General features: G+C 42.9%; 2 protein-coding genes across 2 annotated transcripts; both read right to left on the bottom strand.

Annotated features, from left to right (window-relative positions):
• Window positions 1-2,329: 2,329 nt before the first annotated feature.
• On the bottom strand, window positions 2,330-7,706 carry LOC132389059 (gastrula zinc finger protein XlCGF26.1-like). The gene has a single exon (XM_059961470.1). It carries the CDS (start codon window positions 5,937-5,939, stop codon window positions 4,713-4,715), a length of 1,227 nt encoding a protein of 408 aa, XP_059817453.1. The 5' UTR covers window positions 5,940-7,706; the 3' UTR covers window positions 2,330-4,712.
• A 13,797-nt stretch (window positions 7,707-21,503) lies between these two features.
• LOC132389062 (gastrula zinc finger protein XlCGF26.1-like) lies at window positions 21,504-23,597 on the bottom strand (the record flags this gene model as incomplete). The annotated part of the gene is made up of 1 exon (XM_059961475.1): window positions 21,504-23,597. A coding segment is annotated over one exon (1,143 nt), but the record flags the coding sequence as incomplete, so codon positions are not given.
• Window positions 23,598-23,983: the final 386 nt, after the last annotated feature.

Genomic DNA, 23,983 nt, shown 5'->3' with positions numbered 1-23,983 from the left:
ATTTCTCTACCTCTGTCCATCAATGGAACACACCAATACCTTTTCAACAGATCAATCTTTGTAAGAAATTTAGCTTTTCCAACTTTATTGATGCAATCATCCACCCTAGGGACAGGACAGGTATCTGTTTTTGTTACTGCATTTACCTTCCTATAATCTAGTGCAAAATCTAACACTATGATCAGGTTTGAGCACAATAACACAGGGTGAGCAAGCTGCTGCTAAAGGACTAATAATACCATTTTTCAGTATATATTCAATTCCCTGCTCAGGCAATTTACACTTTTCTGCATTCATGCAATATGGGTGTTGTTTAAGCGGTTTGGCTTGACCATTATCTACGTTATGTACTGCGACCGTGGGTTGCTTGGGAACAACGGGAAATACATTTTTAAACTCCAGAATTAATTCCTTCAGCTATTGTTGTTGCTTTGGCTGCAGATGAGCCAACTTATTATCAATGTTTTCCAGAACAACCGAGTTCATTAGCCTAACTAGGACCACGTTTGGCTTGTGAAAATTCTCAGACGAGTCAACTGTTTCATTCTCAGGGTTGCCAGATTCATATGATTTGACAACAACACTCACAGATGGAGCCTGCTTGTCAAAATAAGACTGTATCATATTTATGTGTACAACCTGTGCTGGTTTACATTGGTCGGGTGTTTTAATAACACAATTCAGATCATTAATTTGAGAGACCATTTCATACGGTCTATTGAGATTCGCCTGAGGTGGATTTGTCAACATTCTTCAACATAAGGTAAGCACCTTATCCCCACCTGGTATTTTCTTTCCCAAGCCCTCCTATCAAACCAACACTTCATTTTGTTCTGAGAAATCTTTAAGTTTTGTCTCGCTAGACCTCAGGTGTGGAGTAGTTTATCTTTGATCTTCAAAACATAGTCTAACAACTTAACATGTACATCCCCATTAATCCTATGTTCTTTAACAAGGTCAAAGGTTCCCTCACTCTACAACCAAATACAAGCTCAAATGGAGTAAATCCCAGTGATTCCTGTACTGACTCTCTTACTGCAAACAAAAGCAAATGTATTCCTTCATTCCAGTCTTTTCCATTTTCAACACAATATGTCTTAATCATGGTTTTGAGGGCAGAATGAAATCTTTCAAAAGCCCCTTGTGATTCTGGATGGTATGCAGATGATGTAATTTGTTTAGTTCCCTGTTCATAAACTCCCTGCTGGAATAATCCAGATGTAAAATTACTTCCTTGTTCAGACTGGATTTCTTTAGGCAAACCAGAAAAAGTAAAAAATTTGGTAACAGCCTTTGCCACAGTTTTAGCTTTAATATTTCTGAGAGGTATTGCCTCTGGGAATCAGGATGTAGTACACATAATAGTTAGCAGATACTGATGGCCAGCTTTAGTCTTTGGCAAAGGGCCAGCACAATCCACTATAAATTTTGAAGAGGATTCACAGAATGCAGGTTTAGACTGCAGTGGGGCCACTGGGGTGACCTGATTAGGTTTACCCACAAGTTGACAAGAGTGACAGGTTCCGCGAAAGGTCACAACATCTGTCCTCAAATTAGGCGAGTGCCATTTTTTGATAATCCTGTTTAGTTTTATTCACTCCAAAATGTCGATGTAAGGGTATAGTGTGGGCCAAATTTAAAATTTCAGTCCTATAAACCTTAGGAACTACAACTTGGTGAACAATTGCCCATTCCTCACTCGCTGTTATAGCAGGTGGCCTCCACTTCCTCATTAACACTCCATCCTTGACATAATACCCTACTGGCAATTTCTTAATCTCATCATTTGAGACAGCTGTTTCTTTTAAAGCTTCAATCTCAGGGTCTCAGATCTGTCCTGCTATAAACTCCTTCCTAGACAGGGATAAATCTTTCTCATCAGACCTACTACCTAAATCCTGTTGAAACAATGAAGGCAGAAAAGTTCCTGACAACTCATCATAACTGGAATCCCGATTTTGGCTATCATGGGTATCAGAATCATTCTGTACAGAACCGTCTGCGTCGGCAGACTTTTTAGCCATACTTCGAGTTACTGGGCAGGAAGGATAAATGTTAAAATCCATCAGTGGGTCATCAGTGGCTGACTTAGTTGTCAACAGCACTGCAGGAACAACTTTACCATCTGCCAGGTCATTCCCTAACAGCAAAGTAACATCTTCCACCGGTAAACTGGAGCACAATCCGATCTCAACAGGTCCCGAAACCAACCCTGACAGTAAAGTTGCCTTGTGCAATGGCACAGAAATTATGCCGCCGCGAATGCCTTTAATAAGATTTACCTCAGCAGTGTCAGTCTCATCGCCAAACTTTAGAACGCTGTCTAACGTACAGACAGACAGACATACTTTATTGATCCCAAGGGAAATTGGGTTTGGTTACAGCCACACCAACCAAGAATAGTGAAGAAATATAGCAATATAAAACCATAAATAATTAAATAATAATAAGTTAATTATGCAAGCGGAAATAAGTCCAGGACCAGCCTATTGGCTCTGGGTGTCTGACACTCCGAGGGAGGAGTTGTAAAGTTTGATGGCCGCAGGTAAGAATGACTTCTTATGATGCTGTGTTACATCTCGGTAGAATGAGTCTCTGGCTGAATGTACTCCTGTGTCTAACCAGTACATTACGGAGTGGATGGGAGTCATTGTCCAAGATGGCATGCAACTTGGACAGCATCCTCTTTTCAGACACCACCGTCAGAGAGCCCAGTTCCACCCCCACAACATCACTGGCCTTATGAATGAGTTTGTTGATTCTGCTGGAGTCTGCTACCCTAGCCTGCTGCCCCAGTACACAACAGCAAATATTATAGCACTGGCCACCACAGCCTCCTAGAATGAGTGACTGAGAAGCCCCAGTAAATTGGACAGCATCCTCTTTTCAGAATTTTCACTGGTACCGATTCATTTACTAATACAATCCCATCTGACATCAAATGTTCGAACCCTTCTTAACTCAGGCAGACCTCTCAGACCTTAACTGAGCCTCAACAGAATGTTCAGAACCCTCTGGGTTTATAGAAGCTTCAACACAGGCATTTGGGACTGCCTCATTTACCTTTTTATTCTTCAGGACAGAACAATTATCCATCACATAACCAGCTTTCCTACAACAGTAACAAGTAGGACCAGAATATTTCTCCTTCAATTGCTTCCCTTCATCCTTACTCTTATCACTAGTCCAAACTTTAATTTCTGGTTTGGACTGGTGATTCCTGCTATTCTTTTGGAAGCTCTTATTCGGGGTAAACTTAACCTTATGAGTTAAAGCAAACTCATCTGCTAATCTAGCAGACTCCTGCAAAGTGGCAGCATCCTTTTCATCTAAATATCTCTTTATGTCATCAGGGACGCACCTTTCGAATTCTTCAATTAAAACCAACTCCTTCTATTTGTAAAATCATCACTTATATTTTTATACGTGCATCAGTGGTCAAAACACACAGACTTCTGAGAAGCAAATGCCAGATAAGTCTGATTCACAAATTTCCTTCAATTTCCAAATTTTTTCCTGTATGATTCTGGGACCAAATCGTAAGCTTTGAGCACAGCCTGTCTCACTATGTCATAATCAGCTGCTTCATCAACTGTCAAAGCAGAATAGGCCATGGCCTCCTCTACTCTACTGTCAAGATGAAGCCACACTCAGTTTGGAGGAACAACACCCTATCTATCGGCTGGGTAGCCTCCAACCTGATGGCATGAATATTGACTTTTCTAACTTACGTTAACACCACTCCTCACCTTCTCACCCCATCCGTGATATATTTAGATTGTTTGTTCCCTCTTTTTCTAACCATCACTCTGCCTGTTCTCCAACTCCCTCTGGTGCTCCCCTCCCCCTTTCTTTCTCCCTAGGCCTCCCATCCCATGATGCTGTCCCTTCTCCAGTTTTGTATCCCTTTTGCCAATCACCTTTCCAGCTCTCAGCTTCACCCCACCCCCTCTGGTCTTCTATCTTTCACATTTCCCCCTCACCCTCCTCCTTTCAAATCTCTTCCTATCTTTCCTTTCAGGTAGTCCTGACGAAGGGACTCGGCCTGAAACAACGACAGTGCTTCTCTCTATAGATGCTGCCTGGCCTGCTGTGTTCCACCGGCATTTTGTGTGTTGCCCAAACTATTGAGCTCGGGGGAATCAAGGCTTAGAATCTTGAGATGGTAAAGTAGGAAACTTCACTTCATCCACAGAATAGGTGATGAGAGAGATATTTGTAATCCAGGGTAAATGTTGAGAGAATGCAATTATGTCAAATTCCTCAGGTTCCACAGTGGTAAAATGAGAGAACAGTTGCTGTAGATTTTATCTGTCGTCATTCCAAAATCTCACATACTAATTATCACCCAAAGTGACTTGTCACAAGGGGTATCATCTTCAAGTGAATTACCACACCACACCCAGGCAAGGGTTAACACATCAGCAGTCTTCACAGGATCCCCAAATCAGAGCCACTCCTATGGATCAAACAAGGTGACCACCACACATTCAATGTACGGTGAATCGATGATTAATCCACCCTTGTGGGCATAGGAAAGTTCCAAACGGTGTCCCTTGGCCATTAGTTCCCTGGTTTCGATTCTTTCCATTTTACCTCCTTCATCTCTGTCTGACTCTGGGTGTCTGTGTCCTCGGTTAAAACTAAACAAGCTGCAAGTCAGACTGAATCACCTTAATCTCTCTCTTAAAATAGCCTTCAGCAAACGAAACCTAGGGATTCATTACAACGGCCACTCCATTGTGAACTGACTGGTGTGCCAGTAGTTGGGATGACTGAGTGAATGCTATCCTACATTCTGAGCAGGTGAACAGCTTCTCCTCAGTGTGAACACGCTGATGTCTCTGTAGGCTGGATAAATAAATGAATCCCTTCCCACAGTCTAAGCAGGTGAACGGCTTCTCCCCAGTGTGAACTCGCTGGTGACTCTGTAGGGTGGATGACTGAGTGAATCCTTTCCCACAGACTGAGCAGCTGAACGGCTTCTCCCCAGTGTGAATTTGCAGATGTCTCTGTAGGCTGGATAAATGAGTGAATCTCTTCCTACAGACTGAGCAGGTGAATGGCCTCTCCCCAGTGTGAACTCGCTGGTGATTCTGTAGGGTGGATGACTGAGTGAATCCCTTCCCACAGACTGAGCAGGTGAACGGCTTCTCCCCAGTGTGAATTTGCTGGTGTCTCTGTAAGGTGGATGAATCAGTGAATCTCTTCCCACAGACTGAGCAGGTGAATGGCTTCTCCCCAGTGTGAACTCGCTGGTGTCTCTGTAGGGTGGATGACTGACTGAATCTCTTCCCACACTCTGAGCACGGGAACGGTTTCTCCCCAGTGTGAACTCGCTGGTGACTCTGCAGGGTGGATAACTGAGTGAATCTCTTACCACATACTGAGCAGGTGAATGGCTTCTCCCCAGTGTGAACTTGCTGATGTCTCTGTAGGGTGGATAACTCAGTGAATCCTTTCCCACATTCAGAGCAGGAGAACGGCCTCTCCCCAGTGTGAACTCGCTGATGACTTTGTAGGTTGGATAACTCAGTGAATCTCTTCCCACATTGTGAGCAGGTGAATGGCTTCTCCCCAGTGTGAACTCGCTGATGACTTTGTAGGTTGGATAACTCAGTGAATCTCTTCCCACATTCTGAGCAGGAGAACGGCCTCTCCCCAGTGTGAACTCGCTGATGACTCTGGAGGTGGGATAACCGAGTGAATCTCTTCTCACAGACTGAGCAGGTGAATGGCCTCTCCCCAGTGTGAACTCGCTGATGTACCAGTAGAGTGGACGACTCAGTGAATCCCTTCCCACATTCTGAGCAGGTGAATGGCTTCTCCCCAGTGTGAACTCGCTGATGTTTCCATAGGGTGGAAGAGTGAGTGAATCTCTTCTCACAGACTGAGCAGGTGTACAGCCGCTCCCCTGTGTGAACTCGCTGGTGAGCCATTAGGTCAGATGACTGAGTGAATCCTTTCCCAGGAGTTCAACAGATGACTAACCTCCGCCAGTGTGGTATGAACTGACTGGTGTGTCCACAGGTGGGAAGACCAACTGAATCCTTTCTCACACACGCAGAACAGATGAATGGCCTTGGCCAATGTGAACTTGTTGATGTACCTTCAATTGTGATAACTGAGTGAATCCACTCCCACTGTCTGAGCAGGTGAACGGCCTTTCTCCTGTGTAAAATGACGGTTGGTCAAATGAGGAATGATCGATTGAATCCCTTGCTCCACTTCTTAAATATCGGGACAGAGACAACAAAACTGGCGTGTCGTGTTTGAGCTGCCTGCAGACAAATTCCTTCTCATTCTTAACCTGTAAAAAGATTTACAAAATCCATCAATGGGTTTAGGACAACATTACAGATGAGATCACTTGGTTTGATTTGTATCACACTGTTACAGTGAGGTTCTACTCAAGTTGGACAGAGAAATCATCTCCTGACTGCGCAGAGTGCTGGTATCTGGAATGACCATCAATCTCTCCGATGCTCTTCCTGTCTCTATAAGAATGGGGCATTTCTGCCATCTCCAATTTGTGCCTTGGCTCAGTCTGACTCTCTCCGTTGGTATTATTCCCTGTTCCTGCTGAGCAGCATGGGTGCCTGGCCCCACAGTAACTGAAACCGTCTCACACAAACAGTCTTTCTTGACGTGCAGCTAGGATCTTCTTTTATGTATTATTAACTTAAAGTGCCACAATTTTAAAGCCATATAAAAAATTCCTGCCGAAATGAATGGTTGGTTCACACAGCTGTTAAAAGATCTTAGAGTGAATGTTCGTAATATTTCAGGTTATTGTAGAAAAGTACAACACAGAAACAGGCCCTTTGGGCCATCTAGTTTGTGCTAAACTATTTAAATTGCCCAGTCCCATACCCCTACCATCCAAGTTCCTATACAAACCTCCTAAATATTGAAATTGAGCTCACATGCCCCACTCATGATGGCTGTTCATTCCACATCCAAATGACCATCTGTGTGAAGAAGTTTCCCCTCATGTTCCCCTTAACATTTCACGTTTCACGCTTAACCCATGGCCTCTGGTTGTAGTCCCACACCATTTCAGTGGTAAAAGCCAGCTTGAATTTACACCTTCCCTTTAGCTGAAAATACTCAACAGGCGCTTTCTAAATGGTCATCTGTGTCGATGTCATTGATAGGTCGAATAAATGGGCAATTAATATGCGTTATATTACTTTTTCAACTTATGATACAGATGACCAAGATCGCCCTTCATGGTTACATTTGGAGGAAAACTCAGTAATGGGGTTTTCGTCAGCTTCGCTATTAGGAGCTCCTCTTCAGTTTTCATTCTCCAGTATAGGTAGACAAGCTCTAAACCGTATTGTTAAACATACTTTAAAAATATGGTTTCAGTTTTGTAGATTTTTTTAATTAAATGGTTCTTTACTTCCTAGTAATATTTACTCTAGTTTCTTTTTTAAACCATCAACTTTCGATAAGGCTTTTTAAATATGGAAAATTAAGGGAATTAAAACTTTTTTAGATTTGTTTTTACAAGACTGCTTTGTGTCCTTCTCACAGTAAATGGATAAATATGATATCTCTAATACAAATTTTTTCAGGTATTTACAGGTTAGGAATTTCTTACACGATTTTTTTACCGAATTACCCGTTGGCCTGCTCTTCAAATTTGGCTTATGTTATTTTTCAGTTTAAATCTTTTCAAAAACGATTAATAACTATTATTTATAAACAGTTAATGAATGGTCGCATGTCGCCTAATGACAGGGTTCAACGTACCTGGGAAGTAGAACTTCAACATTCACTTTCAGGTAATCAATGGAGTAAGATTTATTGTTTAGTCAATAGTTCATCTGTCTGCTCACGCCATATCTTAATTCAGTTTAAGATAGTTCATATGTCCAAAGATAAATTGGCGCATATATTTCCGAATATAAGCCCTATTTGTGACAGATGTAACACAGAAATGGCTACTTTAACTCATATGTTTTGGTCATGTGTAAGTTTAAATAATTTTTGGAGGGATGTGTTTGGAATATTATCTAAAGTTATAGATATGGATGTTCAAACTAATCCACTTACAGCAATTTTTGGGATTATTCCAGAGGAAGCAAGCAAAGTGTCTGCTTCCACCAAACATGTGATAGCTTTTTCTACTTTACTGGCTAGGAGAGCTATTTTGCTACATTGGAAAGAATCTAACCCACCTACTGTTTTCTATTGGCTCTCCTCCCTTATGTCATGTCTAAGCTTGGAAAAATTAGAAGCCAGACACTTGATACATCCTTTAATTTTGAACAAGTCTGGCGACCTTTTATTCCATATTTTCACATGATATGCTTTATATTTGTCTGTCTGTCTATCTATCTATTTGTGAGAATTCCTTATCCCTGAAGGTTCGGAGATGACTGGAAGGATGTGTTTTTGTTCTCTCTCTCTGTTTTCTTTAATTTTATCCTCAATTGGACTGCCCAATCTTTCTTTTTCTTTCCTTTTTTTTCTCTTCTTTTTTTTTGTTTGATTTTGTTTCATTGTAGTTTGTGGGGTTTTACCCTTATCAATAAAATCTCCAATCTTTTTTTTATGATTATTATGAGGAGTTGTAGTTTTTTTTTACCATTGTATATATAACAGCATAATATTTTACTTATTTGATTTTGATATTACATACTTTTTGTTTTTACTATTGCTGTTTATATGTCTTTTACATTATCTACTTGTTAAACTCCTCTTCCGATTTGTATATTCTTTATTTGGAAATCAATAAAAAAAGATTGAAAAATGAATTTACAACATCTATGCCCCTCTTTCACAATCAAATCTCCCCTCAGTCTTTGACATTCCAAGGAATAAAGTCCTGAGAAGATGAACTGATCTCCAAAAGTCATAAAGTTAAAGATGAAACATTCTTTTCAACATTTTAAGCAAGATTAGTGTATTATTATTGTTTTTACAATTTCAGAGTGGAAAAAAAGGAAAGGAGCACCATGCAAAAGGTAGGGAACTCCAAGAGATTTGAGCTCTCAGATAACTTTTACCAAGTTCTCAGACCTTAATTAGCTTGTTAGAGCTATGGCTTGTTCACAGTCTTTATTAGGAAAAGCCAGATGTTGCAAATTTCAAAGCTTTATAAATACCCTGACTCCACAAACCTCGTCCCAACAATCAGAGCCAAGGGCTCCTCTAAGCCCCTGCCTAGCACTCTGAAAATTAAAATACATGATGCCCACGAAGCAGGAGAAGGCTATAAGAAGGCAGCAAAGAGTTTTCAGGTAGCCCTTTCCTTAGTTCGTAATGTAATTAAGAAATGGCAGTTAACAGGAACGGTGGAGGTCAAATTTAGGTCTAGAAGACCAAGAAATCCTTCTGAGAGAACTGCTCGTAGGATTGCTAGAAAGGGAAATCAAAACCCCCGTTTGACTGCAAAAGACCTTCAGGAATATTTAGCAGACTCTGGAGTGGTGCTGCACTGTTCTACTGTGCAGAGACACCTGCACAAATATGACTTTCATGGAAGAAACATCAGAAGAAAACCTTTCCTGTGCCATCACAACAAAATTCAGCATCAGATATTTGCAAAGGAACATCTAAACATGCATTTTGGAAACAAGTCCTCTGGACTGATGAAGTTAAAAAAAAGAACTGTTTGGCTGCAATGAGCAATGGTATGTTTGGAGAAAAAATGGTGCAGAATTTCATGAAAAGAACACCTCTCCAACTGTTAAGCACGGAGGTGGATTGATCATGCTTTGGGCTTGTGTTGCAGCCAGTGACACGGGGAACATTCTACTGGTAGAGGGGAGAATGAATTCCATTCAATACCAGCAAATTCTGGAAGCAAACATCACACCATCTGTAAAAAAGCTGAAGTTTAAAAGAGGATGGCTTCTACAACAGGATAATGATCCTAAATGCACCTCAAAATCCATAATGGACTACCTCAGGAAGCACAAGCTGAACGTTTTGCCATGGACCTCACAGTCCCCCGAGCTAAAGATCATAAAAATCTGTGGATAGACCTCAAAAGAGCAGTGCATGCAAGACGGCCCAAGAACCTCAGAGATCTAGAAGTCTTTTGCAAGGAAGAATGGGCAAAAATCCCCAAACAAGAATTGAAAGACTCTTAGCTGGCTACAGAAAGCATTTAGAAGCTGTGATACTTGCCAAAGGGGTTGCTACTAAGTACTGACCATGCAGGGTGCCCAAACTTTTGCTTCAGGCCCTTTTCCTTTTTTATTATTTTGAAACTGTAAATGATGGATACAAAAGAGTAATCTTGCTTAAAATATTAAAGAGTGTGTCACCTTTAACATTATGCCTTTTGGAAATTAGGTCATTGTTCTACTCGCTTAGCTATTCACAGGAACAGAAAGATGCCCACATTTTTGCATGTCACTGTATGCAAGTCTCTTGCTAAATGATGCTTTAAAAAGTCGGACTTCCAACTATCACTCCCCTTCTTCCCACTTGCAAATTCTCCAGCAGCTTTTGCATCACCACAATACACACAGGTAACACCAGTTTCTGTATTGTACATAAATATTACCCCTGAACCCTCCCTCAGGTGATGAACTTGGTGATGAAAATGCCAATGGATATGAAGGGAAGGGCAGTAGTCTGTCTCATTGGAGTCTGGCACATTTGTGATGTGAAAGCTACTTGTTGACAAGGGCAAAGTTAAAGTTGTTTGATATCATTATGTACCCAGACAGAATAGGTCAAAACATATCCTCACGTGTAGAAAACTCCAGAACAAGCAACACACACAAAATGCTGGAGGAACTCAGCAGGCCGGGCAGCATCTATGGGAAAGAGTACTAATGCTGAGTTCCTCCGGCATTTTGTACGAAATTCCTCCGGATTTCCAGCACCTGCAGGTTTTCTCTTGCTGCGGTTTGAGATAGAGCAAAGGAGATTTTCTCAACAGCTGATAGAAAGATTTTGTTCTCTTTTTCCGAGTTCCTAATCCTTGCATTCAGATAGCTAGAGCTCAGCTCTGTCTGTGAGATCTATCTGCTCCCGTTCCCTGATCAGCCGGAAGCTCCCCGGGGCCCGTGTACGGATCGTGGGGCTGAGAGACAGGAAGAAGACCTGGCCTGTGCCGAGTTTGTGGGCTACAGTCTCCGGTTCGCACAGCAATTGTCGCTCAATTAGAGTCGAAAAAACTCTTCCCTTTCCGCTCCTCCCGACATTTTGTATACTGCGCGCATGCGTAGTTATCGGAGACGGCAGCAACTCTGCACCTGCGCATTTGATCGGTGCTGCAAACGACAGCGAAATTTTATACGCGCGGTTTTATGGGTAATCATGGTGCCATTCAAAATTTATGCAAGCACCGCTTCCACGTCCATATCTCAGTATTTTTTTTGTGTGTAGAAAACTCAGCAGCTTTTTTAACGCAGAAAGCGGCTCCCATAAACGGTACACTCAATATCAACAAGCGCTTCGTGTATCTAATGCCAAAGTACAATCCTCTTCCAAGTGCAGATGTGAAACAAAAGAGATTCTGCAGTTGCTGGAAATACAGAGTCGCACACACACAAAATGCTGAAGGAGCTCTGCAGTTCAGGCAGCAACTAAGCAGAGGAGGACACAGTCTAGACATGCTGAAGGGGCTCTGCTTAAATGCTGCCCATTTATTCCTCTCCACATTTGCTGCCTGATCGGCTGATTAGCCTGCAATGTTTTGTAGAAATTAACCATTTTGTTTTTCAAATAACCAGTCTCCAAATGTTTCTCATCTTTCATTCACAGCCACATCCTGATGGTCTGGTTCCTCTTCCTCCTCCTGCTCGTAACCTCCAGACCCCATCTCTTTCCGGAGCCCCAAAGCCCTGACTCAGGCTGGCAACACTTTGATTTCTGACTCTGTTCCATCGAAGATTCACTCGCCAGTCTGCTGTCAGGCTTTAGAGGCGCATTGCAACAACCCGGCTGTATGAGGCACAGTCCTTTGAAATTAGTGAAAATGACACAAAATTTGAAAAGAGCAGGGAAAAAGTTTAACGGCCTTAGTCCAGAGCCCTGGGGAAGGTCAAATACTCAGCGAGCTCATCGTGTTAATTAGCCTGGGGAAAATCATGCAGGAAATTCATGCAGGTGTATCAGATGATGAGAGGCATTGATCGTGTGAAAAGTCAGAGGCTTTTTCCCCGGGGCTGAGATGCCGAACACATGGGGGGCATTTTTTTAAGGTGCTTGGAAGTAGTTCAAGGGAGATGTCAGCGATATATTTTTTTTACATAGAGTGTAGTGGGTGTGTGGACTGCACTGCCAGCGACGGTGGTAGAGACGGGTACAATAGAGTCTTTGCAGAGGATCTCAGAGAGCTACACGGAGCTTATGAAAATAGAGGGTTCTGTGGTAGGGTAATTCCAGGCATTTTCTAGAGTAGGGTACACGGTCGGAACAACATTGTGGACCGAAGGGCCTGTAATTTGCTGCAGATTTCTCCGATTCTAAGAAATTCAAGGGAAATCTCTTCTCCCACGGAGCGGTGACAAGTTGCAACAGTGAGAGATAAATTTTAAAATACTGATATGGAACAGAAACCTGGGCAGGGAGCAGATGGACCGAGTGCCCTCTCTAGCGTACTTTGTGAGTTTGGCAGTGACAGTAAGTACCTGCGACACGGGATTTGATACAGAACTGGTTTATCTTTCGCAGATCCACAATATTAAACACCAGTCTAGTTTAAGTCTAACGCCAACAGAACAGACTCCTCCAATGCTCAGTGACCAGGGTTCAGTCCTGGGTGCGATGAGCAGCCGCAAGAACTGCAGAATCTGACAGTAACAGTCCCTCATGAACCTGCAGCTGCCTTCAGTCACCGTGATGGTTAAACATTTAACACGGAGCTGATTTGAACTTCCTCCCTGATGTGAAGTTGCTGGTGTTGCAGCAGCTGGGATGATTGAGTAAAACTCTTTGCTCACTCCAGACAGAAATGTGGCCTCTATTTATTGTGAACTCACCGGAGCATCACAAGGTGGGTTAACTGAATGAGTCTCTTCGCACACACGGAGCAGGTGAACGGCCGCTTCCCAGTGTGAAGCTGTAGGTCACGGTCTTCGGTCTCGGCCCGAAATGTTCATTGTTCGTTCCCACGGATGCTGCCCAGCCTGCTGAGTTCCTCCAGCATTTTGTACCTGTTCCTTTGCCCACAGCATCTGCAGTGTACTTTGTGTTCAAGATCTGGTGAACTGACAGATACAGCGGATCTAACGTGCTGTTGTGTTTATGATTCCCATACACAAATCCTTTGACTTTTGTACACTGTTAAAGGTTTACAAAGCACGTCAGTGGGTGAAGGACAACATTTCAACTGAAATTATTTCAGTCTCCATGGTGCCTTCTGATAAAAACACTGTCACAGCTCAAAACAAATTGGAGGAACAAAACTTCATCTTCTAACTGGCTGCAGTTCCGGCATCAGGCAGAACATCAAACTCTCTCTTCCCTCTCTGTATCAAAATGGATCATTCCTCCCCTTCATCAGTCTGTGACTTGGCTCAGTCTGTCTGTCTCCTTCGCATTCTGAGCACGCGCCACACCCCTACTGAGATCACATTTTATTTACACGGCTGTGACTGGAGACTTTCTGATTATTATGACCCTCCTGGCATTTGGCGGTGGTAAACTCAGAGTCAGCAGTGGCATTGACCCTCAGGAGTAGGTGATTAGGCTTTTTCGTTGGAGATGATAAACTGCCGGTAGTGTGTGTCTGGATGAGTGGGTCGTTTTCAGACTGGAAGGAGGTAGCGTTTGGAGTACCCCAGAGATCAGTCCCCGGCCACAGTTGTTCACATTTTAATGTCCTGGCGGAGGCAGCGAGATGTGAGATGTCCCCGTCTGCTGGTGACGCAGAAAGAGTGGAGTTGGGGAAGGGGAGGCCATTCACATGCAATTTCGTAGCTTTGCAATCAGTACATAGTGCACTGTGCGGCTGCAGTGGCGGGTTCCAATCTGCTAATTACATTTGCTGACGGCACTACATTGATCGGCCGAATCCCAAATAATAACGAGGCAGTGTATAGAGAAGAAGTCATCTCCCCGACACAGTCGTGTCAAGAAAACAATCTCTCCCTCATTCTGGCGAAAACAAAGGAGCTGTTTGTGGATTATGGGAGGAATAGAGACAGGGACCAAATTCAAGATTTTCAAGACTGTTATTGACACAAAATGCACATTTTAATATTGATCATGACACAATGTATTTTAAATATCGTTAATGACATAAAAATATTTAGAGATTGTTACTGACAGAGCATCGTATAACTTTTGTTCCGTGTGTTATCTGAATGTACTTGCCTGTGATGCTGCCACAAGTCAGTGTTTCTCTGTACCTGTACCTTCCCGTACTTGTGCACTTGGCAATAAATTCAACAGGACCTGAGAAATCTCAGTGAGATTTGATTAGTGATGATCATCTTGGCAACTCGGTAGGTCGAATGTGTGAGACAGTACACTGTTAAGTGCAAAACCCTGAACAGTGTCGATGATCAGAGGGATCTGAAACTCCAAGTTCATCGCTCCCTGAAAGAGACTGCACAGATTGACCGGGAGGTTAAGAGGGCAAAGGGCATGGTTGTCTTTATTAGTTGAATCATTGAGCTCAAAAGTCGGGAAGTTGTGTTGCGGCTGTTACGAGCCTGCGGTCGTACTGTGACTGTTTCTTTAAGAGCGCCGGCGTGAGGAGGCGGGACTATGACGTCAGACACAGGCTGACAGCGCTGACTGTGGACTGAACCATAAGAAAGAGAGAGAGATCTGCAGACAGGCAGTCGGCCAGTCTAAAGAGAGAGAGAGAGAGACTGGAAAAGCTGATCGCTTCAGTTAGTCGCAGCAGATGCTTGGAACTCTCATTTGCCCGCAAGAGTGGGTTGATCATCGGTACACGGAACCACAACGAATGTGTGTGGCTGTCACTTCGTATAATCCATAGGAGTGGGTTTTTGAATATCTTGTGTTAACCCTTGCCTGGGTATGTTGTGTGGTAACCCCTGGAAGACGGTATTCCTGTGACAGGTCACTTTCGCTGATAACTCGGATGTGGACGGATTCAACGGATAAGAACTTAGTCGACGGTTATTTTGAAGTAACGGCCGTTTCTCTACGTTTCACCCTGGATCACAAATATCTCTCTCCCATTATTTATTCTGTGGATTACTGAACTTTCCTACCTTACCATCTCAAGACTCGAAGCTTTGTTCCCTCAGGCTCGATAGTCTGTGAATTATATTGACACATATGTATACACATAACACTGTTAACTTTATTTCATTAACTTTATTTCATTGTTTATTTCATTAAGTTACTATATTATAGGTAGATACTAGTAAAAGAGAGTGGTTTTAACATCAAAACCAGACTCCAGTGTGAACTCTATCGCTGCTGGTTCATTTCTAAAACGTTACACTTCGTAACACATTTATATAAGACTAGTTAGACCACATCTGGAGTGTTTCATACAGTTCTGGTCGCCCCCATTCTCGGAAGGATGTCGGGGCTTTGGAGAGGGCACAGAAGCGGTTTACCAGGACACTGCCTGGATTAGAGGGCATGAGCTATAACGAGAGGCTGGACAAACTTGTGTTGTTTTCTCCAGAGCGGCGCAGGCTGGGGTGAGACTGGATGGACGTTTATAAGATTACGAGAGGAATAGATAGAGTGGACAGACGATATATTTTTCCTGGGGGTTGAAATGTCTAATACATTTAAGGTGAGAGGAGATGTGAGCGGCAAGTTTGCTTCTTTCCACAGAGTAGTGGGTAATTGAACATCTGTCAGGGGTGGGAGACCAAACTGATCACGTGATCCCATTTCTTGTTCACATTTTTCTGCAGATCTGCAGCATCTGCGGGTCACTGCTCAACGTGTCCGTGTCGCTTCATCTTTCCCCGTTCAGACAAGGCAGTGAGATCCGGATCTGTCACGTCCTCTCGTTGTGGTGGACAATATGTTTTTTTTTTCGGCAATATTTTCAGCATGTTTCATTCCACTGTTTTTATCTACTGTTGTGCTGCCGATGTTTCTGGGTGTCTGACCCATTTATGGGAGAATTTAGCCTTTTGTATTTATCTGCGCTTCTCATAAATGTGTACAGTTCAGTTAAGCTTCACTCCATTACTTCCAAAGCAACAACCCAGTCAGTCAAATAGTTCGCCACAATTAAAATAGTTTATTACATCTTTTTTTAAATTTTGTTCTATTTATATAATTTAACTCTGTGATATTTATATTCTTATATTAAATCACAATTGTTAAATGTATGGTTATGTATTAGGTTCTGATGCTGCCGCAGGGACAACAAATTTCATGGTACATGCCGGTGCTATTATACCTGATTCTGATATTGACATGGGAGACACACCACCGGTCACCTGATCCCAGTTACCGCAGATCGTAATGTGAGATTGAAGCCTTTTCCATTTATTTGTTTTCACCAGAAATGACAACAGTTAAATTTCCTTCTGAGGTTCCAGAGCAGAAGCTCAGTCTGTCTAATATGTCCACACAATTAAAATGTGGAATTTGTTTATTCTTATTACGTACTGAGCTACAGTGAAAATCTTGCCTGACGTACCGTCCATACAGATCGATACATTACAACAGTACATTGAGCTGATATACGACAAAACACTCACTATAACAAAGCATTATGGCTGCAGAGAAAGTGCAGTGCAGATAGACATATGGTGCAGGGTCACATCGAGTTACATTGTGAGGTCGAGAGCATTTTATTATTCATTTGGCTTATAACTGCAGACAGGAAGCCGTCCTTCAGCCTGGTGTTACGCACTTTAAGGCTTTTGTATCTCTCCGCCAATGTGGTAGCGGGTTTGCAGCAAAAATGCCCAGGTTATGAGGTTATTTGAGTACATGGCCTGCCTTTCTGAGGGAGGGGAATGTAGGAAGTCCTTGGAGTGGAGGCTTGTTTCTCTGATGTTCTCTACAGTTCCTTGCAGTCATGGGCAGAGCAGTAGCCATACAAAGGCGTGAAGTATCGACAAGGAGCTCAGAGACCTCGGCCTTCACCCTGCCTTGTGTAGCTGGATCCTCGTCTTCCTGTCAGATCGCCGGCAGGAAGTAAGAATGGGCTCCATCTCCTCTGTCTCTCTGACCCTCAGCACACATAAGCCATAGGGATGTCTCTTTGGCCTTCTCCTTTACTCTCTGTGCACCCATGACTTGTGTTGCCACCCACAGCTCCAATCTGCTAATTAAATTTTCTGTCAGCACTATATTGATTGGCCTAATCTCAAATACTGATAACAATCGATCAAATGCATCCTGACAACGCTCGGTCCGAACAAACATATCACGCTTCTTCAGGAGATTAGTCAGAGGAAGAACGATAGCAGCAAAGTTCTTACAGAACTTACGATAATATCCATACATTCCCAGAAACCTTCTAAGAGCCTTCTCAGCAGTCAGAATAGAAACTGGAGAAATTGTCTGGACTTTTGCCCGAACAGGAGCCAACTTGCTTTGACCTACAACATAGCCAAGACAGGTCACAGTGGCATGGCCATATTCACTCTTAGCCAAGTTAACTGTAAAGCTGGCCTGGGAAAGCCTGTCAAACAGCTTCTCCACTGCAGAGATATGCTCTTCCCAAGTGTCACTCCCTGTGACTAAGTCATCAATATAGGCATCTGTGTATTCTAACCCTCAAATTACAAAATCAATCATTCTCTGGAATGTTCCTGGAGCATTTTTCCTTCCAAAAGGCAAAACATTGTATTCATACAACGCAGATAGTGTCACAAATGCAGAAATGTCTCTACCTCTGTCCATCAATGGAACACATCAATATCCTTTCAACAGATCAATCTTTGTACGGAATTAGCTTTTCCAACTTTATTGATGCAATCATCCACCCTAGGGACAGGACAGGTATCTGCTTTTGCTACTGCATTTGCCTTCCTATAATCAGTGCAAAATCTAACACTGCCATCAGGTTTGGGCACAATAACGCAGGGTTAGCTTCAATCTGATGCTGAAGGACTAATAATACCATTTTCCAGCATGTTTTAAATTCCTTGCTCAGCCTATTTACACTTTTCTACGTTCATGCAATATGGGTGTTGTTTAATAGGTTTGGCTTGACCAATGTCTGTGTCATATACTGCAACCGTGGTTTGCTTGGGAACATCGGGAAATAAATCTTTGTACTTCAGAATTAATTCCTTCAGCTGTTGTTGTTGCTTTGGCTGCAGATAAGCCAACTTGTTATCAATGTTTTCTGGAACAACCGAGTTCATTAGCCGAACTGGGACCATGTTTGGCTTGTGAAAATTCTCAGACAAGTCGATTGTTTCATTCTCAGGGTTGCCAGATTCATATGTTTTGACAACAACACTCACAGATGGTGCCTGCTTGTCAAAATAAGGCTTTATCATATTTATGTGCACCACCTGTGTTAGTTAACATCAGCCGGGTGTTTTATTAACATAATTCACATCATTAATTTGGGAGACTATTTCATACAGTCTATTGAATTTCACCTGAAGTGGATTCGTCAACATAAGGCAAGCACCTTATCTCCCACCTGGTATTTTCTTTCGCAAGCCCTGTTAGCAAACCAACACTTCATTTTGTTTTGAGAAATCTTTAAGTTTTGTCTCGCTAGACTACAGGCTTGGTGTATTTTTTTTTTGGACTTCAAAACACAGTCTAACAAGTTAACATGTACATCCCCAGCAATCCATGGTTCCTTTAACAAGGTCAAAGGGCACCTCGCTCTGCAACCAAATACAAGCTCAAATGGACTAAAGCCCAGTGATTCCTGTACAGACTCTCTTTCTGTGGACGAAAGCAAATATATTCCTTCATCCCAGTCTTTTCCATTTTCAACACAATATGTCTTAATCATTGTTTTGAGGGTAGAATGAAATCTTTCTAAAGCCCCTTCTGGTTCTGGATGGTATGCAAATGATGCATCTGTTTTGCTCCCAATTCATAAACTACCTGCTTGAATAATCCAGATATACAATTACTTCCTTGATCAGACTGTATTTCTTTAGACAAATCGAATAAAGTGAAAATCTTGGTAAGAGCCTTTGCCACAGTTTTAGCTTTAATATTTCTGAGAGGCATTGCCTCTGGGAATCTGGATGTAGTACACATAATAGTTAGCAGATACTGATGGCCAGCTTTAGTCTTTGGCAATGGGCCAACACAATCCACTATAACTTTGGAAAAGGGTTCACCGAATGCAGGTACAGGCCACTGGCGTGAGCTCATTAGGTTTACCCACAACTTGACAACTGCCTTTTGGAAACTCTTATTCAGGGTAAACATAACTTTATGAGTTAAAGCAAACTGATCTGCTAATCCAGCAGATTCCTGCTTAGTGGCAGCATCATTTCCATCTAAATACGTCTTTATGTCATCAGGGACGCACCTTCTGAATTCTTCCATTAAAACCAACTCTTTCAAGCTGTTAAAATCATCATTTACATGATCAGATGTGCACCAGTGGTCAATACACACAAATTTCTCATAAGCAAATTCCATATGTCTGGTTCATAGATTTCTTCAAATTTCCTGAAGAAAACTTTGGTATCCTCTTTAATATTGCGGGCTCGCTCATCTATGTGATCCATCTTTCCCTTCTTAATTATTTTAGTTGCATTCTGTTTGTTTTTAAAAGCTTCCCAATTCTCTAACTTCCTAATAATTTTTGCTCTGTGCCCTCTCCTTGGTTTTTACATTGTCTTTGGTTTCTCTTATCAGCCACGGTTTTGACACTTTACCTTTAGAATACTACTTGCTCTTTGTGATGTGTATATACCCTATGCCTCGCAAACTGCTTCCAGAAATTCCAGCCATTGCTGTTCTGTTTTCATCCCTGCCCGTGTTCTTTTCAAATCAATTTTGACCAATTCTTCTCTCTTGCTCTCTTTTTAAATCTTGTTATTAATTTTAAACAAACATAAATGAAACATGAATACAAAGTGTTTGAGAGTACATAATTAATAGTGTAAAGACATTAATATATATAATAATAAAAATAGATAACCTCCCAAACTCACAACATTGATGAACAAAGAAATAAAAAGAAAAAAAGATAAAAAAAACACTAACTAACATGGGCCATTCAATAATGTTAAGTACGTATACAGTAGTGCCAGTAACTCTGAACCTCCATCCAAATAATTAAAGATAATGTAAGTAAGGTTTAGGAAAAGACAATTCAACTCATATGAAAATGTTTCATCATTTCCATCGAAGTACGTCTTTATGTCATCAGGGACGCACCTTCTGAATTCTTCAATTAAAACCAACTCTCTCAAGCTGTTAAAATCCTCATTTACATGTTCAGATGTGCACCAGCAGTCAAAACACACAAATTTCTCATAAGCAAATTCTGTATGTCTGGTTCATAGATTTCTTCAAATTTCTAAACTTTTGCCTGTCTGCTTCTGGGACCAACCCGTAAGCTTTGAGCACAGCCTGTTTTTCACTATGTCATAATATGTGGTCATAATGCGTGACCATGTGGTTAAGGTGTTGAACTAGCGATCTGAAGGTCATGAGTTCGAGCCTCAGCCGAGGCAGCTTGTGTGTCCTTGAGCAAAACACTGAACCACACACAGCTCCTGCATATTTATAGCCCAGTGGCGATGATTGGGGCAGCATAAATAAGTAAATAATAAGCTGCTTCAGCAACTGTCAAAGCAGAATAGGCTTGCTAAGCCTTCCCCTTAATTACACTTTGTAAGAGAATTTTCTGTCTGCTTTTCTGCCTCTTTAGCCTGAAACTGCCTCTGCCTTTCTGGAGCCATCTTTAATATTTCTAACTTCTACTGGAGCTCAAGCTCACGAGGTTTACTTTCAGGAAACACCTCCAACTCCTTCACTTTAAACACACCCTCAGATACATAATGCTCAGCTATTATCCTCTGCATCAGTGCCCCCCACATTGTCAATTTCACCTTAGCAAGTATTAACGTTCTAGCAATACTCAATAACTCAATCCTTCTGGTGTCCTCTAATGCCTGAGAGGTTCACACTTCCAGATATCTATCAACATCCATTGCTGCTGGATTTCCACACACAAGTAAATCAAAAGGGATTTCCCCAATGAAATTGATAATTAATCAATCCTTAAATTTGTCATATCCCAGACACAGCCCCATTTTGTTACAAACCATAATGCTTTAGAAATGAACCAACAGCAACAGACTACTCCCAGTGGCCACACATTTTAATTCCACATCCCATTCCCATGCTGATATGTCTATCCATGGCCTCCTCTACTGTCAAAATGAATCCAAACTCAGGTTGGAGGAACAACACCTTATATACCGGCCGTGTAGCCTCCAACATGATGGCATGAACACTGACTTCTCTAACTTCTGTTAATGCCCCTCCTCCCCTTCTTACCCCATCCCTGACATATTTAGTTGTTTACCTGTTCTCCCCCTCCCTCTGGTACTTCCACCCCCACCCTTTTCTTTCTCCCAAGGCCTCCCGTCCCATGATTCCTTCCCTTCACCAGTTCTGTATCACTTTTGCCAATCACCTTTCCGGCTCTCAGCTTCACCCCCACCCCCTCAGGTCTTCTCCTATCATTTGCATTTCACCCTCCCCCCATTACTTTCAAATCTCTTACTCTCTTTCAGTTAGTACTGTCGAAGGGTCTCGGCCCACAACGTCGACAGTGCTTCTCCCTATAGATGTTGCCTGGCCTGCTGTGTTCTATCAGCATTTTTTTTGTGTTTGTATTTCCAGCATCTGCAGATTTCCTCATGAGTGTTATGTGTATGTATGTGTGTAAATATAACTCCCAAACTTCTGAGCTCAGGGGAAACAAGGCTTGGAGTCTGGAGATGTTAAAGTATTAAAGTTCAATTAATTCACAGAATAGGTGATGTGAGAGAGATATTTTTGTAATCCAGGGTAAATGTTGAGAGAAGGCAATTATGTTGTATTCCACAGGTTCCATGGTGGTAAAAAGAGAGAACAGTCGCTCTAGATTTTATCCATCATCTTTACAAATGTACATACGAATTATCACCTAAAGTGAATTGTCATAAGGGGTATCATCAAATGAATGACCACGCCACAGCCAGGCAAGGGTTAACACATAAGTCGTCTCCACAGGATATCCCAAATCAGATCCACTCCTGTGGAACAAATGAGGTGACAACCACACATTCGATGTACGGTGAATCGATAATTAGCCCACCCTTGTGAGCGAAGGAAAGTTATCCTTGGCTACTAGTGAGCGAAGGAAAGTGATCCTTGGCTACTAGTTCCCTGGTTTTGATCCTTCCATTTTTCCTCCTTTGTCTCCGTCTGACTCTGAGTGTCTGTGTCCTCAGTTAAAACTAAACAAGCTGCGAGCAATGTAAACAAGCTGCAAGTCAGACTGATTCACCTTCTTAATTTCTCTCTCTCTCTCTCTTAAAATGACAGTCTACAGCAAACAAAACCAAAGGATTCATAACAATGGCCTCTCCTTACTGTGAACTGACTGGTGTGCCAAGAGGTGGGATGACTGAGTGAATCCTTTCCCACATTCTGAGCCTCTCTCTAGTGTGAACTCGCTGATGACTCTGTAGGGTGGATGACTGAGTGAATCTCTTCCGACAGAATAAGCAGGTGAACGGCTTCTCCCCAGTGTGAAGTCGCTGGTGTCTCTGCAGGGTGGAAGAGTCAGTGAATCCTTTCCCACACACTGAGCAGGTGAACGGCATCTCCCCACTGTGAACTCGCTGGTGTCTCTGTAGGTTGGATGACCGAGTGAATCGCTTCCCACATTCTGAGCAGGTGAATGGCTTCACCCCAGTGTGAACTCGCTGGTGTCTCCGTAGGGTGGATGACAGAGTGAATCCTTTCCCACAGACTGAGCAGGTGAATGGCTTCTCCTCAGTGTGAACTCGCTGGTGTCTCTGTAGGGTGGATGACAGAGTGAATCCTTTCCCACAGACTGAGCAGGTGAACGGCTTCTCCCCAGTGTGAACTCGCTGGTGTCTCTGTAGGGTGGATGACAGAGTGAATCCTTTCCCACAGACTGAGCAGGTGAATGGCTTCTCCTCAGTGTGAACTCGCTGGTGTCTCTGTAGGGTGGATGACAGAGTGAATCCTTTCCCACAGACTGAGCAGGTGAATGGCTTCACCTCAGTGTGAACTCGCTGGTGTCTCTGTAGGGTGGATGACAGAGTGAATCCTTTCCCACAGACTGAGCAGGTGAATGGCTTCACCTCAGTGTGAACTCGCTGGTGTCTCTGTAGGGTGGATGACAGAGTGAATCCTTTCCCACAGACTGAGCAGGTGAATGGCTTCACCTCAGTGTGAACTCGCTGGTGTCTCTGTAGGGTGGATGACCGAGTGAATCGCTTCCCACATTCTGAGCAGGTGAATGGCTTCACCCCAGTGTGAACTCGCTGGTGTCTCCGTAGGGTGGATGACAGAGTGAATCCTTTCCCACAGACTGAGCAGGTGAATGGCTTCTCCTCAGTGTGAACTCGCTGGTGTCTCTGTAGGGTGGATGACAGAGTGAATCCTTTCCCACAGACTGAGCAGGTGAACGGCTTCTCCCCAGTGTGAACTCGCTGGTGTCTCTGTAGGGTGGATGACAGAGTGAATCCTTTCCCACAGACTGAGCAGGTGAATGGCTTCTCCTCAGTGTGAACTCGCTGGTGTCTCTGTAGGGTGGATGACAGAGTGAATCCTTTCCCACAGACTGAGCAGGTGAATGGCTTCACCTCAGTGTGAACTCGCTGGTGTCTCTGTAGGGTGGATGACAGAGTGAATCCTTTCCCACAGACTGAGCAGGTGAATGGCTTCACCTCAGTGTGAACTCGCTGGTGTCTCTGTAGGGTGGATGACAGAGTGAATCCTTTCCCACAGACTGAGCAGGTGAATGGCTTCACCTCAGTGTGAACTCGCTGGTGTCTCTGTAGGGTGGATGACAGAGTGAATCCTTTCCCACAGACTGAGCAGGTGAATGGCTTCTCCCCAGTGTGAACTCGCTGGTGACTCTGTA

Source organism: Hypanus sabinus, unplaced genomic scaffold (assembly GCF_030144855.1).
Source record: "Hypanus sabinus isolate sHypSab1 unplaced genomic scaffold, sHypSab1.hap1 scaffold_47, whole genome shotgun sequence".
NCBI lineage: Eukaryota > Metazoa > Chordata > Chondrichthyes > Myliobatiformes > Dasyatidae > Hypanus > Hypanus sabinus.
The sequence above is the reverse complement of the archived record's forward strand: the minus strand, read 5'-3'. Positions and strand labels throughout refer to the sequence as shown.

What these genes read in the sequence shown, in the direction of transcription:
- LOC132389059 (XM_059961470.1), bottom strand. Translation starts at nt 5,939, where the DNA reads ATGGCTCACCAGCGAGTTCACACAGGGGAGCGGCTGTACACCTGCTCA.